Below are 20,891 nucleotides of genomic sequence, written 5' to 3' on the forward strand. Positions count from 1 at the left end.
GGCAACAAGAATGAAACTCCATCTCAAAAAATTAAAAAAAAAAAATTTAAAAATGAGGCAAGAAACTTAGAAGTCATAAGGAGGCCTTTATTCCCTGACAGCTATAAAACGAAGTTTCTATTTTTGTTGTAATTGTCAAGTTTCTTTTAACCCAGAGTTGTACAGTTGTACCTGATTATTTAAAGACATTAAAAACACAGTTTAGACATGAAATACATACACTTAAATAATTATGTTTTATAAAAAAAATTTGGTCAGAGTCATAAATGCAAATATTGTGGATTGTATGACCCAACTACATCTGGAAGTTCCAGATAGGACCTCATAAACGTAACTTTTTTTTTTTTTTTTGAGACAGAGTCTCGCCCTGTCGCCTAGGCTGGAGTGCAGTGGTGCGGTCTCGGCTCACTGCAAGCTCCGCCTCCCAGGTTCAGGCCATTCCCCTGTCTCAGCCTTCCGAGTAGCTGGGACTACGGGTGCCCGCCACCACGCCCAGCTAATTTTTTTTTGTATTGTTAGTAGAGACGGGGGTTCACCGTGTTAGCCAGGATGGTATAGGTCTCCTGACCTCATGATCCGCCCGCCTCAGACTCCCAAAGTGCTGGGATTATAGGTGCGAGCCACCACCGCACCTGGCCAAACATAACTTTAAATATGGAGCTAAGATAGAATGAAATAAAAGGAAACTCCAGTGTGCCCCAAACGAAGGCAAAACTGTACACCCAAGTTGTCAGCACGTGGGTCGCTGCTGGGCCTACCTGGAGTGGGGTGAGGAGAAGGATATGTAGGCCTTGGGCCAACAGAGGTAAAAACTGGCACCTCCACATAAAGCCCCTTGAGGCCTCATTTTCGAGGGCCTCGTCTTCATTAAATACATGGTTCAGAAAAAAATGCATCCCAACAACAAAGGATGTTGTGTTAGTTACATCTCTGGGAAGCAGACACTGAGACACGGCTTGGAGTTCAGGAGGTCTACTGGGGAATAATGCCTGTAGAAGATAAATGGGGGAGGAAGCAGGATCTTTCAGGCAAGTCTTAGGCCACAAGGCAGGGCCAATACCTGTGAAAGGAAAGAGGTAAGGAAGCAGGAACAGAGCAGGATGTGGATCTGAGTTTCAGCCAACCCGATGAGGGGCTCAAGAGCAAATATTGCCTCTCAGAGAAGTTCCATGTTGGGCAGAAATAACCAGGCCCTAGGACCCCACCTGCTCAGCCATGGACTGGGGCTGCCCAAGAAAAGCATGAAAACCAGGGCATTTTCTGAAGGGGTTCACTACTTAAGCTGTTAGCAGGGCACCTTGCAGCTGAATAGTAAGTTCCTGAATGGAGATGTGAGTGGCGTAGCTCCACGGCTGCCACAGACGACAGAGAGCTTATCTGTTTCAGGCTGGACTCTGGGTGATGGCACCAGAGGGGGTGGTATCTTCCTTCAGAATTCAAAACCACAGCTAGTACCTCATACAGGTTTGTGATTCAAATGTACATTATCCACTGGGCTGATACATTGACATAAAAATTGGCCTTAGCCCAGTGATAGCACTTGAGGTTTCTGACTGAAGCAAATTCAAAAACAGGAGGAACCGTCCCACAATCCAGACCACAAGCCCTGCTCAGTGTAAGCTCATAGTCACACTTTGCAAAATCCACAAGGAAACAATCCACCATCAGTGAGGACACAAGCAGCAGATTAAAATCCAAGAGCTTGAATTCATGTAAAGATAATCCAGAAGAGAATACAAAATGAGTATTTTTGTAATGTGTAAGACTAACAGAGGGCACAAAGTAGAAAAAGCAGAGTGGGAAAACCATAGAACTAGAAATCACCAAACCCTAACATAAAACAAGATACCAGGAGTGCAAAATCTCTAATTTTTAAAAAAATCAAGATACTATAAAAAAAGAAAGTAGTATTTGAAACAGAATTTCTAGAATATATAAAATATATGCTCTTTGAACATTTTTTAATGGACTGGTGAAACTGCAGGACTAGATACAGCTAAAAAGAGTTAGTTAAATCAAAGCTAGATAAGAAAAGTACCCAGAATGAAGGACACAGAAAATTATGGACAGAAACATGACATGTTAACAACATAGGCTAGGAATATTTGCCATGCCTCTATCTAATCAGATGCTCTCATCTAGAAAGCAATGATTAGGAAATCTGGAGAAAAGAAACTTTAAAAAAAAAAGAATGGCTAACAATTTTCAAAATTTGATGAAAGATATAAATCTTCAAATTTAAGAGGCACAAGTCCTGAATAAGGTAAATAGAATGTAAACCAAAATAAAATTCTAAGCTCCCCAACTGACTGATGGACCCTTCCCTCAGCCAAGGGCATTCCTGAAAAAGCTAACCTGAAAAACTAGTTCAGGCCATGATGGGAAGTGGAGGTCGGACATACCTTATTATACCCGCCCTCTGTTGGAATTCAGGCACAGCTGACTAGCATTAACATTAAAATGGAGATCCCAAGACTGCCAGAAAAGACTTTTTGTAGCAATAAGACACAATTTCTAGCCTGACTCTAGTATAGCATCACATGAAAAATAGCAGGCCCTGAAAAAATTGAAGTGTTTTATCCCAAAACTTATTTCTTTGACGTATTTTGAAATGGCCCTGCCAAGCTGTCTCTTGAGGGGAAAAATCTACATTCTATAGAAAATCCCTGTTTCTTTCCAGGTCTTTTCCATGATCCAGGAGACAATTAACTAAGAGTCTGGCATCTTTTTAGGTCTCATAAGAGCTCTGAAGCCAGCTACCTGAAGGTTTCATCTGCATGATAAAACCTTGGTCTTCACAACCCCTTATCTTAACCTAGACATTCCTTCCTATTGATTCCAGGTCTTTAGATAATAACTCAGTCAATTGCCAATGAGAAAATCTTTGAATCCACCTATGTCCTGGAAGGCCCTGCTTCCAGTTTTCCTGCCTTTCCAGACCAAACCAATGTACGTCTTACATGTATTCATTGATGTCTTGTGTCTCCCTAAAATATAAAAAACCAAGCTGTAGCCCAGCCACTTTGGATCCCCTGGGGCTGTGTCATGGGCCATTGGTCACTCTTTTTTTTTTCTTTGTTGACTTCTTGGTCACTTATATTTGGCTCAGAAAAAAAATCTCTTCAAATATTTTATAGTTTGACTATTTTCATCAACAAAAGGTAAAGTCACATGTAAAAATATTGTGATAAAACTATCAAACACCAAAAACAAAGAGGACATCCTGAAAACAACCAGAGGAAAAAACCAGATTGGCTTCTAAGGAAAACTACTAGATTGACAATAGACTCTTTTATGGTAAACATGGAAGTCAGAAGACAATGGACTAACATCTACAAAGTGGTAAGGGAAAATACTGTCAATGAAGATTTTATACCCTGATCAACTATCATACAACAGCAAAACCAAATAAAGATGTTTTCAGAAAATAAAAACTCAGATATTCCATTCATAGACCCTCACTGAAAACAAACTATTAGGGACTATCTTTCAGGAAGAAGAAACTTGAACTTAGTAGGTAAATCCAGTAGGAGAAGGATATAAGAAGAAACAACGGTGAGAAAAAGTATCAGTAAATGTGGGTAAATCTAAACATGCATTGGCTTTATAAAACAATACAAATTTTAGGGATACAAAAAAATGGAACTAAAATACTAGAAAACAATCACATGTAAGGTGGATGGAGTATGATTAAAATGAAAGTATTCTATGGTCCTTGTGACTTCAAGATAAGCGCAGAGATATCAATTACATATAGACTTTGTGAGTCAAACACACGTTTAAAATGTTCATTAAAACTGCTAGATGAATAGAAATAGAATGTTGCCTAGCAGAGGGAGAAAATTTGAATAAAGAAAGTTTCACTAATCTAATAGAAGGCAGGGAAAGGGAGAAAGAAGTGATGAAAAGATCATAAAATAAAATGATGAAAAAAATCTAAATACATCTGTATTCACTGTAAATGTACACAAAATAAGCGTTCTAGTTTAAAAACAAGTTGTCAGATTATAAAAGAAAACAAAAATCCAGCTCTATGCTTTTAAGTTTTAGGAGTATTCATTCATTGGAGCATAACCATAAAATAGTTTTCCTTTTTCTTCATGACTACCCTGTAATTGTGCTATATCAACCCTTCCTTGCTTTCCAGCTATTTGATACCATATGACATCTTGTCAAAATTCTAATACTATATTTCATCACTTTCTGTTATAAGGAAAGTCTCATTTCAGTCTTAGTGTGAGGCACATTTGAACTTTGAGTGAAGCTCAACACAGAACTCAGGTCCCCTCAACTCTGGTTCAGGCTAGATCTACCTTAGGGTGAAGAGAACATGTAGTCTGTTCTTCAGACCCTGTCATGCTTCCCTCACAGACACTAGCCTAGGCCTTCACAAAGCTTCACTTTTGGCTTTATAAGGTCAAAAAGGAGGTAGAGGAGAATGTGCTTACATCTGTTGATGGAGAACCTTCATTCAGCTTGGTTCCACCTGTGACTGCAGGCATCTGCTGGTATGGCAGCGTCCAGGTAAGTGGGGTAGTGCTCAGCTTCACCCTCACCCGCTCTGACACTGAGAATCACTCCTAAGAGAGGGATCTGGAAAGTACTGACCCTAACTCTTTCTCAGGGGCGGACGTCTCATCCTGTGGCCTGTGGCTCACAGCAGCCACAGAGTCCCTGCCCCTCCCTGCCCTCCCTGCTCTGTCCCAGGGAGGCAAGGAAGCTGATGAAGTCTCATCGCACCATCAGGTTGAGAGGAACTGGGATGGAGTGGGAATAGCCCCACCTGCCCCCTATGTTACTTTAAGCCCTACTCTGATGAGTTACTTCTTCAGAAATCGACATGAAATACTGTTTCCATGATTCAGTACATCCACACACTTCAGGAGACACATATCAAAGGCCTCCTCTTCTTCCCTACAGTGGAAGATGGAGACTGAAAAGGCTCATGAGCCATGTCCTGGGCTCCCACAAAAGGAGACCAAGACTCTCTCATGTGGTGGAAAGGGAAGGAATAGCCAACAATCTCCCTCTCTTGAAGTCTTCTTTTTCTGTGTATGGGGGTAGGGGTGTCAGTGGTGGGCCAGTCCTGAGGTGGTACCTCCTGGTCAGCTCTGTAAGTGACTGTCTCAACTCCTTTTGGCCACATGAAGTTAAAATGTGGGGTTCCTCACAACTATTATCCTTAGTACTGAGCCTTAGCCTCAATTCCCAGACACAGGCAAAATAATGCTTGACATCCTGTCACATGATGTTTGCAAGCAATATACCTAAAACTTGAGGGCACAAAATAGTTCAAAGTAACTCACTGGACAGAAAAAGATATACGAGCAGACATTAACCAAAAGAAAGCTGGAGCATTAATATTACTGGACAAAACAGGCTTTAATGCAAAAAGCATTACTACAATAAATAAGATCACAATGTTATGAAAAAAAATGAGGTTCAATGTTCCTAACAACATGGCCTCAAAATATATAATGCAAAAAATGACAGAATTACAAAGAAAAAAAAGGAAAAGTCACAATAGGAGATTTCTACATACTTCTCTCTGTAATTGATAAAGAAAAATTAGTAAGGATATAGAAAATTTCAAAAGCATATTCAACTAGTCTTGTTGAAACAATTAGAGATTTTGTTCTTTTCAAGTATACATGGAATATTTACAAAAATAGGTTGCAAAGCAAATCACAACAAATTCCAAATAACATATTTTACTCAGGCTACTCTTTAAAACTACAATGCAGTAATCAGAAATAAATAATAATACAATATACAAAATGTTTTTTAAAAGAAGAACCATTTACTGAAGAAAATACAAAACACTTTTTGCTAACAATTTGTGATACATTCATAACAAAAATCTGCAGCTGACTGCACAATATTTAGTATTAATGTGCAAATATACAGTTGGTAGTCTTGTGGGGGGGAAATAAACCACGAGTATACACAATTATAGGAATAAATTCATATTAAGCATGTAATTTTATGAAATGAAATATGTACTACTGAGAAACACAAAGGACTGAACTACTGAAAATGCAACAGCATGACAGAATCTCAAAAGCAGTATGCTGACTAAAGGAACCTACATACAGAAGAGTGTATATGTATGATTCCATTTCTATGAAAAGGCAAAAGTAATCTACCATGGCAGAACACAGATGCATGGATTCATCAGAACTCAAAGACTGAAAAAGAACATAAGAGAACTTTCTTCAGTAATGAAATGCTTTATTTATTTATTTATTTATTTATTTATTTATTTTGAGACAGAGTTTTTGCTCTCTTGCCCAGGCTAGAGTACAGTGGCACAATCTTGGCTCACTGCAACCTCCACCTCCCAGGTTCAAGCGATTCTCCTGCCTCAGCCTCCTGAGTAGCTGGGACTACAGGCGCCTGCCACCATGACCAGCTAATTTTTGTATTTTTAGTACAGATGAGGTTTCAACATGTTGGCCAGGCTGGTCTCGAACTCCTGACCTCAGGTGATCCACCCGCCTTGGCCTCCCAAAGTGCTAGGATTACAGGCGTGAGCCACCGTGCCCAGCTGAAATGTTTTGTGTCTTGACGGCAGGTATGGAGTACATAAGTCTTTGCATTTGTCAAAGCTAGACAAGCCACAAACTTGAAATCTGCATTACACTGCATATAAATAATACTTTAATTTAAAAATGTTTAATGTTTATGCAACACTTACCATGAAACATGTTAAAAGACAGGCTGGGAGAAGATATTTGCCATCTGCACATCTAACAAGGTATTGTGGAGATTATATACATAAACATCAAATGTATGCTAACAACAGTATAAAAGATGGTAGGGATAACCTGTTGTAAGGTTATCGCACCATATGTGAAGTGGCATAATTTATGTAGACTGTTAAAAAATTAAAGATGTATATTGTAAAACTGAGGACAACCATTATATGTAACTAGTAAAAGAACGGTGAAAATAGAAATTACTAAAAAATAGAGTATTAATATAAAAATAGAATTTAAAAAAAAAACCTCAACCCCAAAGCAGGCAGAGAGAGAAAGAGAGAGAGAGAGAGAGAGAGAGAGAGAGGTATCACTGAACAGCTGGAACACATAGAAAATAACTAGTAAGATGGTAGATTTAAATGCCATCGTATTAGTAATTACATTAAATGTTTGGTGATATGATTAACATCCAGAATAGATTTTTAATGAAACAACTATAAGCCAATAAGAAAAAGATCTCACAACAGAAACATTGGCAAATGATATGAAGAGGAAATTTACAGAGGAAGAAACCAAATGTCTAGTAAACATGAAAAGATGCCCAACTTCATTAATACAAATACAAATTAAAATAATGAGCTACCATTTCACACTCATCATGTCGGCAAACGTTCTGAGTCCATTATCAGTAAGTATGAGCCAGGATGGGGAAAGAGAAAATTACACGATGGTGGATGTGTAAGTGGGCACCATCCCTTCAGGAAGCAGTTCGGGAAGCCAGGGAAAGATGAAGGTGCTCTTGCCATCCAGAGTCCCATGTCTAGGCGTCTCTCGAGACGCACTTTAGCAGTGCACAATGAGACATGCATGCAGATGTCGCCGGCAGCAGGTTTGTTCTCATTCCTCCAGGGCGAATGGAACGTAAACTGTAGTTTATATATTCAATGAACTACTATATTGTGGGTAAAATGAATGAACCAGATATTCTTGTTTAAACATGTCTTTATCTCAAAAACAAAATGACCCATGGAAAAAAGCAAGTTGCAACAGGATAGGGACTGGATAATATCATTCACATAAAATGTAAAAACACCAAAACCCGTAGTGTGCATTGTTTACGAATGCACACATGTTAGGAAATGCATAAAGACCTGAGTGAGAACTCTAGCCTCCGGGAAGGGAGGGGACAGGATGCATAGCTCTGGCCTTACCTCTATCCGTAACTTTCCTTTTTTTTTTTTTTTTTTTTTTTTTTGAGATGGAGTCTTGATCTGTCCCCTAGGCTGGAGTGCAGTGGCCCGATCTCGGCTCACTGCAACCTCTGCCTCCCGGGTTCAAGCGATTTTCCTGCCGCAGCCAGCCCGAGTAGCTGAGACTACAGGGCCGTGCCACCACGTCCAGCTAATTTTTGTATTTTTAGTAGAGACGGGTTTTCATCACGTTGGCCAGGTTGGTCTCAATCTCTTGACCTCGTGATCGCACCTCGGCCTCCCAAAGTGCTGCGATTACAGCCATAAGCCACCGCGCCCGGCTATAACTTTCCATTATCTGAGCTGCCAGCATACTGAGTCCTGTTGCCTTCCAAGACCAGTTCCACTCCTGGGGTTCCATTAGGTAAACACATGTCCTCTGCTCCCCCCGCCTTCCCCCCCACTTAAGTTAGTTCCAGTTGGGCTTCATCGCTAAAACCAGGACGCCTGCCTATAGTTTCTTCTTTTTTTTTCCTTTTCAATTTATCCCCAGTTCTCGCCACCTCGTAGGTATTCAATTAATACACGGTTAAGTGGACCTGTCCAGGAAGGGGAGTCTTCAACTCTAAGCTCTTGCATTTCTTTTGGGACTTCTCATGGTTACAAAGAGCATTCATTCATACTGTGACTGAGGGTAAACAAGTCACCTCCCACTCGGCCTCAGTTTCCTCCTAAATGACCCGTCTGGCCACTTCCATCCCCAGCAGGGTCTGATTCTAGGAATTCTGTCCTTTCATGTCGAAAACAACACTCGGGCATTTCACAAAAGCACCCAACCCCCTGGCTCCCCTTGGAAGCACAGCCCGCGTCCCTGGAACCCGGGCTGCACTGAGCTGGTCACATGAACTCCGGGCTTTCTCTGGTGTGACGGGTTTCTTAGATCCCTTTGTGAGCGCAGGTTTTGAAAGGGAACGACCCCGGGTTCTGGGTGTGAGAGGCGCAGGGGATCGGCGGGAGGAAGGCTGTCGGAGCCAATCAAGCCGCCTCCAGACCCCAGCACGTCGCCTGGGCTGCGCGCTCCGACTTCGCCTCCGCCCGCGCGCCTCCTGGCCTCGCCCGAGGGTGTCCGGGCAGGAGAGGACCCCAGGTGAGAGGCCGGAGGGTCCTGGAGGGTGGGAGGCCCCGGCGGTTCGGCCCGGGCTCCACGACGGGCTGGCCCGGGCTCAGGGCGTGTCCGTCGCCGCCGGGCGGCTCGCTCGACACTGTTCGCTCCTACCGGCTGTAGATGGAGCTGTCTGGGTTCCGGCAGCCTCCGACGAGCCTCGGAGTGTTTCTCTTTAAACGGCCTGAGAGGGACATGCCTCCCAGGATGCAGTTTGTAGCAACATGGCAGCTGCTGTGCAGCTCCCCTGCTGAAGAGGCGCCGGGACGGCAGCGCAGCTCGCAGCCGGGGCCGGGGCGAAACCGAGGTCCCCAGCCGCGGCGCAGAGGCGGCGCGCGGGCCGGGGCCGTTGAGGGCCGGGGCCCAGCTCGCCACCGGGACGCAGCCGGCCAGGGCATCCACGCACAGCCGCGCGCCCGCTCCGACGCCGCCGCCCGGGCTCCGCGGCCCGCGCCCGCTCGCCCGCGCGCCCCGGCAGGCCGGGGCCGACGGCCGCGCGCGAGTCCCGGCAGAGGAGGCAGGGCTGGGCCGGCGCCGCCTGCGGAGAGCGCCGGGCGGCCGGGCCTGCGTGGGGCCGCGCGCAACAGCGGCAGCGGCGGCGGCGGCGGCGGCAGTAGCGGCGGCGACTCCGGGGGCCCGGGTCGGACAGCGCAGGGCCATGGCCGAGGCGGCCCCGGCTCCTGTGAGGGCGGCCCGCGCGCGCACGGACGCGCGGCCTCGAGAGACGGGACGGCCTGCGTGGCCAGCTCGGCAGCCAGCCTGGGATCTTGGTAAGGGGCAGAAACGCTGCGACGTTGGCGCGGGGGGTGGGGGCGCCCTGGAGGGGCCCGCGCGTCTTGACCCGGGCGGTGGGGGAGGGCTACGGGCCCCACCGCCGTCCGTGCGAGGCTGCGCTGACGCCCGGCCCGGCACACACGCGGCCCCGAGGTGGGGCGCCCGGAGGCGCGCTCGCTCCCTGCGGGGCCCGCGCTGCGTCCGTCGGGGTAGCGGCCGGCACGTTTTCCGCAGAGCTCGGCCCCGCGGAGCCTTCGCCGGCCCGGGCGCGGCGCTGACGCGGCTCTCCCATTTCGCAGAACGGAGACACTGAGGCACAGACACCTGGCGGCCACCCGCCCTTCCGGCCCCAAGGTCACGTAGCAAGGCATCCGTGGCACGGTGCGGCGGCCCCAGAAAGGCCTGCCCAGCGGGCTGCGGGCCTGGACGGGGAGGGGGTGGCTCTGGCGGCGGCCGCCCCTGGGTGAGGGGCCTGGGCCGCCCTGGCAGCAGACGCGGCCCGTCGGAGGCGGTGGGGGAGGCCGGGCAGCGCCCAGCTGGGCATCTCCGCGGTGGGAGCAGGTTACCCTCTGAGCTCAAGCCTCGGCCTCCGGCCTCTGCGTCTGGAAGGTCGCGGGCTAAACTTTGGGTGTCCTGACAGATGGTGTCTGGGGAGTGAGCTTCTCGGGGGTTGGGGGCTGATGTTCCTCTTCAGGGAGCCACTCTTAAAAAATCATCCCTCAGATCCTCCCGCAGACCTGCTCTTTGAGACCTCCTGGCCATGTTAGTGAGAGGATTGCTGCATGGGAGTCAGTGCCTTTGAGCCTCAGTTTCCTATTGTGTACACAGGAAGGAGGCAGGATATATAGCTTTCTAAAAAGCCTCCCAATTCTTTAATTTAAAAAAAAAAACTCTTGGGAAAGTAAAATAAAACGAAGATTTTTACATGTCTTATTCCAGACTCAGTCCTTCCGGGGCCTTGAATGGTATATAATGCTGGGTGAACCATACGGGGTCATTCAAAAAAATGCCACGACTTTCTTAATAAGTCAGATACTGTGGTTATGGATGCTTCTGCTAATGTGGCATGAATCCTGGAGACTCTGTCCACTCTTGATCCGTGGGGGAAGGAGGGACGGTTAAATCCTACGAATATGGTTCAAAAGAATTCTCCCTCCAACCCCCTACCAGCAATTTGAGAATTTGAGCTTATTCGTTTTAGACATATTTACAGCTCCCTCCCTCTCTTTGGGCATTTCTTTCTGCTTAGGGTGAGATAAGCCACAGGTTTACTGGGATGGATGAAATGATAGCAAAGGGCTTTTATTTGGGAGGCGAGGGAGGGAACACACTCCTGTGGCCCCTCTACAGTCCTCCAAATCCGGAAATGGAGAGAGACAGTCTAATAATAGCAAAGAAATAGTATTTTCCTTTGAGCTCTGATTTGTCTAGCTGGTAAAGATGCCTTGGTCTGCTGGCTCTGTTTACTATACTGGCGGCTTTTTTTTTTTTTTTTTTTTTTTCATTGTTTCAGTTAAACCTCTGCATTACTCAGAGACTCACTTGCTCCCCTGGGATTTTTTTTCCCCCTTCTTTCTAGTGCTAGGCAGATACCCTAATCTCCCTCTGAGGCAAGGGCTGTAATGTGGCTATTGTGTTGTGTTAGGCAGTCACTTTCCCTGAGAGCCAGGCGCCTAGCCTTGAGGGCCCCCAGCGCTTCCTTCACCTCAGTGAAGAGTTGAAAGATGGCTTAGCTGTTGATGAGCCTGCAGGTTTAGGGGTCTGTGAGTTCCTTGAAGATGTTTGCGAAATTCTGTGTATGTGCCCTTGTGTCTTTTTTGAGGACAAGAACCCAAAACTTTCATTAGGTTTTCAAAGAGGTCCCTGACCCCAACTTAAATGATAATATCTCTAAAGGCAAGGCCTTCCTCCCCACCTCTCCCAACCCTATCAAACCTGCCACAAGTCTTTGTATATTAATAATATCTGGCCTCGGGATTTTAGAGGTAAAAAGGATTCAGAGCACACACCTGCCTGGTCAGCTGCCTCAGTTGACAGTTAAGGCCTGGAGGTAGCCTGCAGGCTGTGGAACCAGAACACTGGGTGACCTGGGGCAGGTTGCTTAGCCTCTCCTGTCCCCAGTGTCCTCCTGTACTAAGTATGGGTAGTAACTCTAGTAGTACCTGTTTCATAGATTTTGTGAGGATTAAATGAGATAATCCTTTAAAATGCTTAACACAGCTCACGACACATAATAAATACTGGATAATTGTTAGCCATTCTCAGCTGATTAGTGCTCATGTCTGGTTCAAGGTAGAGGCCATTAGACGATACTACCTCAAAAACCTTTTGTGACTAGGATCTTGAATATTCAATCCGTGGCTTAAAAGTATGATGCTGTCACAGTTAAGTCACCTCTGAGTGAACCAATAAAAGAAAAAAAAGCTGTAGAAGATATGGAATAGCTTTAGATAAGTCTCTGATAGGTGACTAAAGGAACGTCATTATTTATCCTAATAATTTTTTTGTAACTCAACAATTTACTCTTCAGGCCCATACTATACACATACTATATGTCAGACTGAACACTGGGGATATGCTAATTTTCAACTGAAGAAAATTGAAATTTTAATTAAAGACCACTTGGATATAGAGCATAGTGACTGAGCAGATTCACTGAAGGAAGATGATGAGGGAGTGGACAGACATTGTAACAGGAGAAATTGTGTTCGGTTCCGAAAGATATTGGTGATCTAGGTAGGTAAATACATAACTAGTTACTCACAGAAGATCGTGGCTTCGCCTCCCAGTGACTCAAGAATTCTCTCAATGTGAGTATGGCAGGGTGGGGAACAAGGAGAGCGTGGGTCATTGAGATCCCAGAAGGACTCCCAGTCTTTGTGGTGCTCTAGTCCCCCCAAATCTGGATACCAGTCACCAGTCCGGCTGACTTCTGCTCTGCTGCCCGTCCTTCCAGGCCTCACTGCTTCCTCATTCCCCACCTCGGAAACCCGAGGGTGGAACCCAGACCACCTGAGCACACCTACTGCAGTGGATCACTGCCCACTCCTAGGAGTGGTTGAATTGCCTGCCTTCACCTGCCTTGATGTCTCGCTCTGCTTATAGCAGAACCAGGCCAAAATATCCAGAAGTCCATTCAGCCTCTACAGCAGGGGCCGGGCACATAGAAGATGTTTCCAAGTCAAACATATACCATACTGACTCATTGAGATGAGTCTGCAGTGCAACTGTTATCAAAGAGTAGGAGTCTGGGAAACTTCAGATAATGTCATGTCCTCACTTTTGGACCGAACGAAGGAAGGAACCCAGGGCACCACAAAGGCCTAATGCTGGTAGAAGTGGTGGTGGCTGGATGCCAAGTCCACCTTCCAGTTAAGAACATTAACAGTTCCGGCCCCTGCTGGTGAACCCCCACCCCTGCTGGGAGATGTAGGATAGTAAGTGCTTGGCTTTTACAAAATTCTGCTCTTTTGTTTCTCAAAGTTTTATGTTCACTGCTCTAACAACTCGGGGGGGTGGTGTGTGTGCCAGATATTATTATCCTCATTTTATGGATGAGGACACAGGGCACTAAGAACAGAGAGGTCAAACGACTGATCCAGAGTGACACAGGTGGCAATAGGTGTAGACAGGGCCAAAAGCCACATGTTCTAACAGGAGCCCAGCACCCTTCCCCTCTCCCACACTGCTGTTCGTAAGGTACCTGTGCAGTGTATGTTGTAAAAAGGAGATGGCTCTGTAAGAAAGAAAAGATGGCATAATCATCTTTCATTTGCTGTTCATAATAGTGTTATAATTGATGTCTAAATTGGTGCTGTGGTCTCTAGAAGAGATTCACATTTGAGGGGCACATGTTATTGCTACCAAATGGAAGCACTTTTTATGTGTATACTTGTCTTTGGGATTTATTTTGCTAGCTGGAGACTGTGACCTTCAATCCTCTTTTCCTTTCTTCCATGAACACAGGTTCAACAGCTGGACATGGAGAATCAACGCTCATCACCTCTGTCGTTCCCCAGTGTTCCGCAAGAAGAAACCTTACGTCAGGCCCCTGCTGGACTCCCCCGAGAAACTCTGTTCCAATCCCGCATTCTTCCTCCCAAAGAAATTCCTTCTTTGTCTCCCACCATTCCCCGACAAGCCTCCCTGCCCCAAACTTCCAGTGCTCCCAAGCAAGAGACTTCTGGCCGGATGCCACATGTGCTCCAGAAGGGACCCTCACTCCTGTGTTCTGCCGCTTCTGAGCAAGAGACTCCTCTCCAGGGCCCCCTGGCTTCCCAGGAAGGGACCCAGTATCCATCCCCAGCTGCTGCTGAACAAGAAATCTCCCTTCTCTCCCACTCCCCCCCCCACCAAGAAGCCCCCGTTCACTCCCCTGAAACTCCTGAGAAAGACCCCCTGACCCTTTCCCCAACAGTTCCCGAGACTGACGTGGACCCCCTGCTCCAGAGCCCGGTTTCCCAAAAGGACACCCCCTTCCAGATCTCTTCTGCAGTCCAGAAGGAACAGCCACTCCCCACGGCGGAGATCACCCGCTTGGCTGTGTGGGCTGCCGTCCAAGCAGTGGAGAGGAAGCTGGAGGCCCAGGCCATGAGGCTACTGACTCTGGAAGGCAGGACGGGGACAAATGAAAAGAAGATAGCCGACTGCGAAAAGACAGCCGTGGAGTTTGCGAACCATCTGGAGAGCAAGTGGGTCGTGCTGGGGACCCTGCTGCAGGAGTATGGGCTGCTGCAGAGGCGGCTGGAGAACATGGAGAACCTGCTGAAAAACAGAAATTTCTGGATCCTGCGGCTGCCCCCCGGCAGCAATGGAGAAGTTCCCAAGGTAAGCACATCCCAACTGGGGCTTCCCAAGGAAGCTGATCCAAGGAATCTGAATTGGAGTGTGGTTTAGGAATGTAGTATAATATGAAAGAAAGGGGTGGTTGAGAAAGGAAAAAATATAGTGATCCCAGTTGCTAGGATGTGCCAAAATCAAATTATTTCTTGTGTTGATGAGAGTATAGGCTAGTACAGAAATGCCCCTGGGATCAGGGGCTGTCAGTTTAGAAGGGTGTTCAGCAGAGCTGTCCATGGTGTGAGAGGCTATGAAGGCAAAGCGAAGGCCGATGAGAGCCGTGGAGAGGCTTTACCATCAGTCACTGAGGGTGCGTTCGCTTTACAATTGCAGCAGAGGACGGAGCTTGGGTTAAACATCACAAGGATCTGTCCTGCTCCACATGTTTATCAGTTCACGTACAAGCCATATTGGTGCCAGGAAAACTGATTTCAAGAGGTTTCCTTTCAAAAGCTGGAGAAGTTAGGTTTCCATATTATTTTCCAGAAGGTTCTGAAAGAGCTTGAGTGTAGCCTGGCTTGCTTTCTCTTCTTCAGTGCTGCTGCCCCCTTTCACAGCCATATGTAGGGAGAAAACAGATTCTGTTCTCTAGCCCGGCATGTCTCAAATTTTACTGGGCACATGGATCTCCCCAGGATCTTACTGAATGCAGAAGCTATTTAGTAGGTCTAAGGTGGGGTCTGAGAGTTCGAATTTCTAGCAAGTTTCCTAGTAGCACCATTGCTGCTGGTCCACAGACCATGCTTTAGAGCTGCAAGAATTATATCCTGAAGGGCAGGAAAAGGATCCAACAAGACAGGCCCCTCACTCTCTGGGGCCAGGACAGTGGCCAGACTTCTAGAAAAGTTGTAGATGAAGGCCCAGAGCCAGGAGTTTGGGCCTTGGGATTGGCCAGCTGTGGGCCTGTCACTGCCTTCCAGCGGGTCTGAGCCGAGTTTGCTGTGTGGTTTCAGGTCCCTGTCACATTTGATGATGTCGCTGTCCACTTCTCGGAGCAGGAGTGGGGAAACCTGTCCGAGTGGCAGAAGGAACTCTACAAGAACGTGATGAGAGGCAACTACGAGTCCCTGGTTTCCATGGGTAAGGAGAAGTCTTCACTCGCTGGGGGCTGCCTGGACACCAGCTCAAGGTGCATTCATAACCTTAGGGAGTTCTGAACCTCAGCAGAGCCAATAGTCACAAGCAAGGAGAACAGAGTTTTACAGATCACAACAAATTAAAGCAAATGCCCTCATATACCCACACACATCAGCGCGGCCCAGGCCAGAATGGCTTGTAAATTGAGACCCCACTCTCGGAGAAGCTGCTGGGACAAGGAGGAAGAGAAAGATCTCGACATCAGTGGTCTCTCTGTCATATTTTTCCCCATGGACCCCTTTTTTAATAAATTAGTTTGTCCAGCAAACTATTATTAAGGAAGGAAAAAAGAATGAAAGAAAAGTATGCTGAGTGCCTACTGTGTACCAGCCACGTTTGAGGTGCTGTACAAGAATCACCTTCTTGGACCCACACAGCCAAGATGTTGGGGAGGCTAAGACTGGTGTTCACACTCCTGTTTGATGATTCAGGTGCCTGAACACTGAGGCTATGATAAGGGAGGTTAAATGCTTGTTTCACGGAGATCTGTCTTACCCCAAAGTCTGTAGATTCTTGTGATTTTCATTAGGAATATTTAAGGAAGAAAACCTGTGACTCTACATGGCCGGGTGCGGTGTCTCATACCTGTAATCCCAGCACTTTGGGAGGCCGAGGCAGGCGGATCAAAAGGTCAGATCGAGACCATCCTAGCTAACACGGTGAAACCCCGTCTCTACTAAAAATATATATAAAAAAAAAAAATTAGCTGGGCGTGGTGGTGGGCACCTGTAGTCCCAGCTACTAGGGAGGCTGAGGCAGGAGAATGGCGTGAACCTGGGAGGCGGAGCTTGCAGTGAGCCGAGATCAAGCCACTGCACTCCAGCCTGGGCGACAGAGCGAGACTCTGTTTCAAAAAAAAAAAAAGGAAAAATGTACTTTACTTTTATATATGCGTATCTGTTTCTCCGATATAGAGAACTTTTTGGATATATACAAAAATGTTATCTTAAACATTTAAATGTGTTGTCACATAGAAACTTTAATTCCAACTAGAACTGACAATTTTATACATACCTTTCCATAGGATACATTCCCTTCCTTTTAAAATTCTTTTAATTGTGTTTTTTAATTGTGAAAATTCAGCAATTTAAATGATTTATATAATTAAGAGCAACCACCACCCATTCACCAGTACCACTCCCTGGAGGTAACCACCATGAACACCTTGACCTGTGATCTCTCTCATCTTTTTTTGCATGTGCAGATATAAGCATGATACATGGACTGATGCACATGCGGTTTGGGATTTGCACAGAGGGGCCCATTTGCTTATATTACCTAATGTAGGGGCATAGAGAGTGTTCCATGTCGGCATACGTAGGCCTCCTTGGAAAGACAATGCAGTGTTCCATGTGAACCATTAGGGCTTTTGACCTTTCTGCTGTTGCTGATCAGTAGGTTGATTCTGTTTTTCTCACTGTTACAAAGTGTTATGATAAACATCTCTGTGTATTTGTGCACTTCTGTGTGTTTCAGTAGGACGGATACTGAGAAGTGGGATTGCCAGGTAAACAGGATGCACATTTACAGTTTTATGGCTACTGCCTGGTACCCTCCAGAAGGCTGAGCCAGTTGATATTTCTGCAAGGGTATGTGAAAGTACCACTTCATACCCTGGCCTGAGCTGATGTTCTTCTATTTTAAATGTTAGTCTTTTTCATAGGTAAAAAATGCTACCTCATTTATTTTATTTTTTATTTAATTATTATTTTTTGAGACAGAGTCTTGCTCTGTCGCCCAGGCTGGAGTGCAGTGGCGCGATCTCAGCTCACTGCAAGCTCCGCCTCCTAGGTTCACACCATTCTCCTGCCTCAGCCTCCCGAGTAGCTGGGACTACAGGTGCCTACCACCGTGCCCGGCTAATTTTTTTTTTTTTGTATTTTTAGTAGACATGGGATTTCACCATGTTAGTCAGGATGGTCTTGATCTCCTGACCTCATGATCCGCCTGCCTTGGCCTCCCAAAGTGCTGGGATTACAGGCGTGAGCCACGTGCCTGGCCTACTTCATTTATTTAAATATGTATTCTTTGATGATTAGTGAACTTGTGCATCTTTTTATATATTTATTGGCCATTCATATTTCTTGTACGATTTACCTATTTATAACTTTGCAATTTTACTAGTTATAGAAGTTCTTTATGTATAACTATGGATATTAACCCTTTGCCATATGACAAACATGTATATATATATGTATAACATTTCCTCTAAGTTTCTTCATCTTTTAACTTTATTTCCAAAGAACTGCGAACTCATTTTATGTAAGAAAATCTTTTGATATTGTATTTTATGGCTTTTAGATTTTTATCAGGATTAGTTTTTTGCTTTTTTTCTTTTTTTGAGACGGAGTTTCACTCTTGTTGCCCAGGCTGGAGTGCAGTGGTGAGATCACGGCTCACTGCAACCTCTTCCTCTCAGGTTCAAGTGATTCTCCTGCCTCAGCCTCCCGAGTAGCTGGAATTACAGGCGTCCGCTACCACGCCTGGCTAATTTTTTGTAATTTTAGTAGAGACGGGGTTTCACCAGGTTGGCCAGGCTGGTCCCAAACTCCTGACCTCAGGTGATCCACCTGCCTCAGCTTCCCAATGTGCTGGGATTACAGGTGTGAGCCACTGCACCTGGCCAGGATTAGTTTTTTACCTTACAAAATTTCAAATGTCTTCTGCCTTTGTAATGAAAACCTGGGCAGGTTTTGACCACCTCTGAGCAACATGATCTACACACACACACACACACACACACACACACACACACACACCTCTCTTCGGAAAAGGTGGGGAGGCTTGGTGGTTTTCCATTATGGTCTTCAGTCGAGGAGCTGCTCCTGAAATCACGTGCCCACAGAAGATACAACAACATCCAGTGCAACCTCATCCCAGAGCATATTTTTTCCCTTTCTTCTGTCCAGACTATGCAATTTCCAAACCAGACCTCATGTCACAGATGGAACGCGGGGAGCGGCCCACCATGCAGGAGCAGGAAGACTCTGAGGAGGGTGAGACGCCAACAGATCCCAGTGCTGGTGAGTGGCTAAGGGTGATCCACAGCTCTGCATTCTAGATCTTTCACCAGTCAGGAAGCCCCAGCATGAGTCAGCACAATCCAAGGTAGGCCCTGCCGGGATATGTTAGGAGGAAGGAGGCCCACAGGTGCCAGGACCTCCTTTGGAGCGCCATGATCACCAGTAGCCTAACTTGTTGATTAATGGGAATGCCGTGAATTTTTTGACATGACCAAGTGTCACCTCACTCTCTGTAGGAAATAAAGCGAGAAACTCAAAGAAAGGCAGTCACTTGTCAAGCAATCATTAGTGCTTAAAATTCCTGGAACTTCCGAGAAAAGGACCACATCCGTGAGTCCTGCAGGTAGTTAGTGGAGGGATAAGGGGCAGGCATGGACTTTACCGGGAACATCCTACACGCACAGCTTCAGTAGGACAGCATGTAGGTGGAGTCAGCGGATATGTTCCCGGTGAGACTGACCAGAGGCTGTGTGGCTCATGTGCACTCCCTGGTGTGAGGCTGTCTGTATCTGAGTACAGTTTTTCTGCTTACTGGTGATGGGATTTCAGTTACTAGATCTTTTTAGAGTCTCATCTATAAAATAGAACTGGCACTAATATCTAACCGTGGGGCCTGGCACAGTGATTGGCACATAGCAGTGGCTCAGTAGACCAGCCGCTGTTGGTGTGCCTGGGGTCACCCCATTCACGGCGGCCGGCTCAGTGGCTCACACACTCATGCTGCAGGAGCTCTTGTGGTGCGTGGTTGCTCTTTGAAGCCCCTGTTTGGGAACTGCCCTTGGACTTGCATCACTTACCTCGACGGTCGTCAGCGGAAGCTGATCCTGGTCCTTTGTGGGCAGGTGTGGCGTGTGAACATAGCTGAGTGTTACTGGCAGTCATGTCTGCTGAAAGAGGATGATCCACCTGGAGAACTCTGTTTGGGGCCAACAGCCAGGTCTTGTTAGGAACTAATGTCATTGATTTGGGAACCTATCAGCTGGCTCCAAGCAGATGTTCTAGGAACATGGAGTAATGTCAGCCCCATGTGCTGAGTGGAAAGGTGACTTCTGGGAGAGACAGAACCCTGTAAAAATACAAGTGCTGGCATGTCCCAGAGAAATCCAGCGGCGTCACTTTCTATGAATTTGCCTAAAATTTAACTCGAGGGGAGGGGCTAACCCTGAGTTCATTCTGGCAGACAGAAAAGAGGAATTTAAAAGTCGATGAGGATGAGGTGTTGGTGACAGTGTGGCACATGGCAGGGTGAACTTTTGGTTGAGGAAAATCAGTCAGTACCGTAAAGGTTTGAGTGGCCACATCCAAAAACAAAGGTCAAGTAGGAATAGAGAGATTCTAGGTAGAAGAAATGAGAAAGAAGGGTTGGGAGGCAGAGAATGAGAAGTCAGGAGAGATGATTTGTGGTAAAAATCCTAAAATACAGTCTGCTGTCCCAGCAGGGACTTGCGGTTCAGGTGCAGCTCTCATGGAATTTTCTTGGAAGAGCTGGATGCAAGAGCATGGATCCCCTTTCTCTGTCTGCTTTTCACAGCCTCATCACAGATGGGCCTCTCACAGAATGGGGCCAGAATTGAAAAGCAAAATAACTCAAATCCATTCGGCCCTGGGCTGGGTTTGTTCTGGCACATGCACTTCCACAGGAGCTTCTGCTGGAATAGGCAGCCTCACAGAGGCCTCCTTGTGTGGCTGAAATGTGTCATTTGTTCCAGTCACCATCTCCAGCCCCTGGGAGTCTGCAGTGGGAGGACAGGGGAGGACATAGGCAGTGCTGCTCCACAGCGTGAGCTGCACACTCGCACCTCTGTGCTAAACCAAAGGCCCCGGCCTTGCCGTTGCAGGCTGGTTCTGCAAAACTGCAGGTATCAGAGCCCCTACACTCCAGTGGTAACATGTCCATCCAAGCACCTTCTCCCTTTGCAGAATGGCAGCAAATCCAGCCATGGGCCAGACCAAAAGTATGAGACCAAGGGGGAAAAGTCCAGAAAATTGAGACTTCTCATAATTCCAAATATACCAAACATGACAGTTTTATGAATTGGCTAAGTAAATTCAGCAAATAAACTAC

The 20,891-nt window shown here is 46.4% G+C and overlaps 1 protein-coding gene across 6 annotated transcripts in view; it reads left to right on the top strand.

Annotated features, from left to right (window-relative positions):
* Positions 1–8,790: 8,790 nt before the first annotated feature.
* ZNF777 (zinc finger protein 777) overlaps positions 8,791–20,891 on the top strand; it is a 29,855-nt gene continuing 17,754 nt past the window's right edge. Inside the window, exons 1-5 of one of the 6 annotated variants that reach the window (XM_021936381.2) lie at positions 9,955–10,181; positions 12,358–13,264; positions 13,794–14,654; positions 15,620–15,746; positions 18,713–18,826. In XM_021936381.2, the coding sequence (XP_021792073.2) occupies positions 13,809–14,654; positions 15,620–15,746; positions 18,713–18,826 (1,087 nt within the window). In that variant the 5' untranslated portion in view covers positions 9,955–10,181; positions 12,358–13,264; positions 13,794–13,808. Of the gene's footprint in view, positions 9,039–9,801; positions 9,824–9,954; positions 10,182–10,349; positions 13,265–13,793; positions 14,655–15,619; positions 15,747–18,712; positions 18,827–20,891 lie in introns of those variants that run through there. The other 5 variants (XM_009204140.4, XM_021936382.2, XM_009204139.3 and 2 more) reach the window with 5 other exon arrangements.

The sequence above is a fragment of the Papio anubis genome, chromosome 4, assembly GCF_008728515.1.
Source record: "Papio anubis isolate 15944 chromosome 4, Panubis1.0, whole genome shotgun sequence".
Lineage (NCBI taxonomy): Eukaryota > Metazoa > Chordata > Mammalia > Primates > Cercopithecidae > Papio > Papio anubis.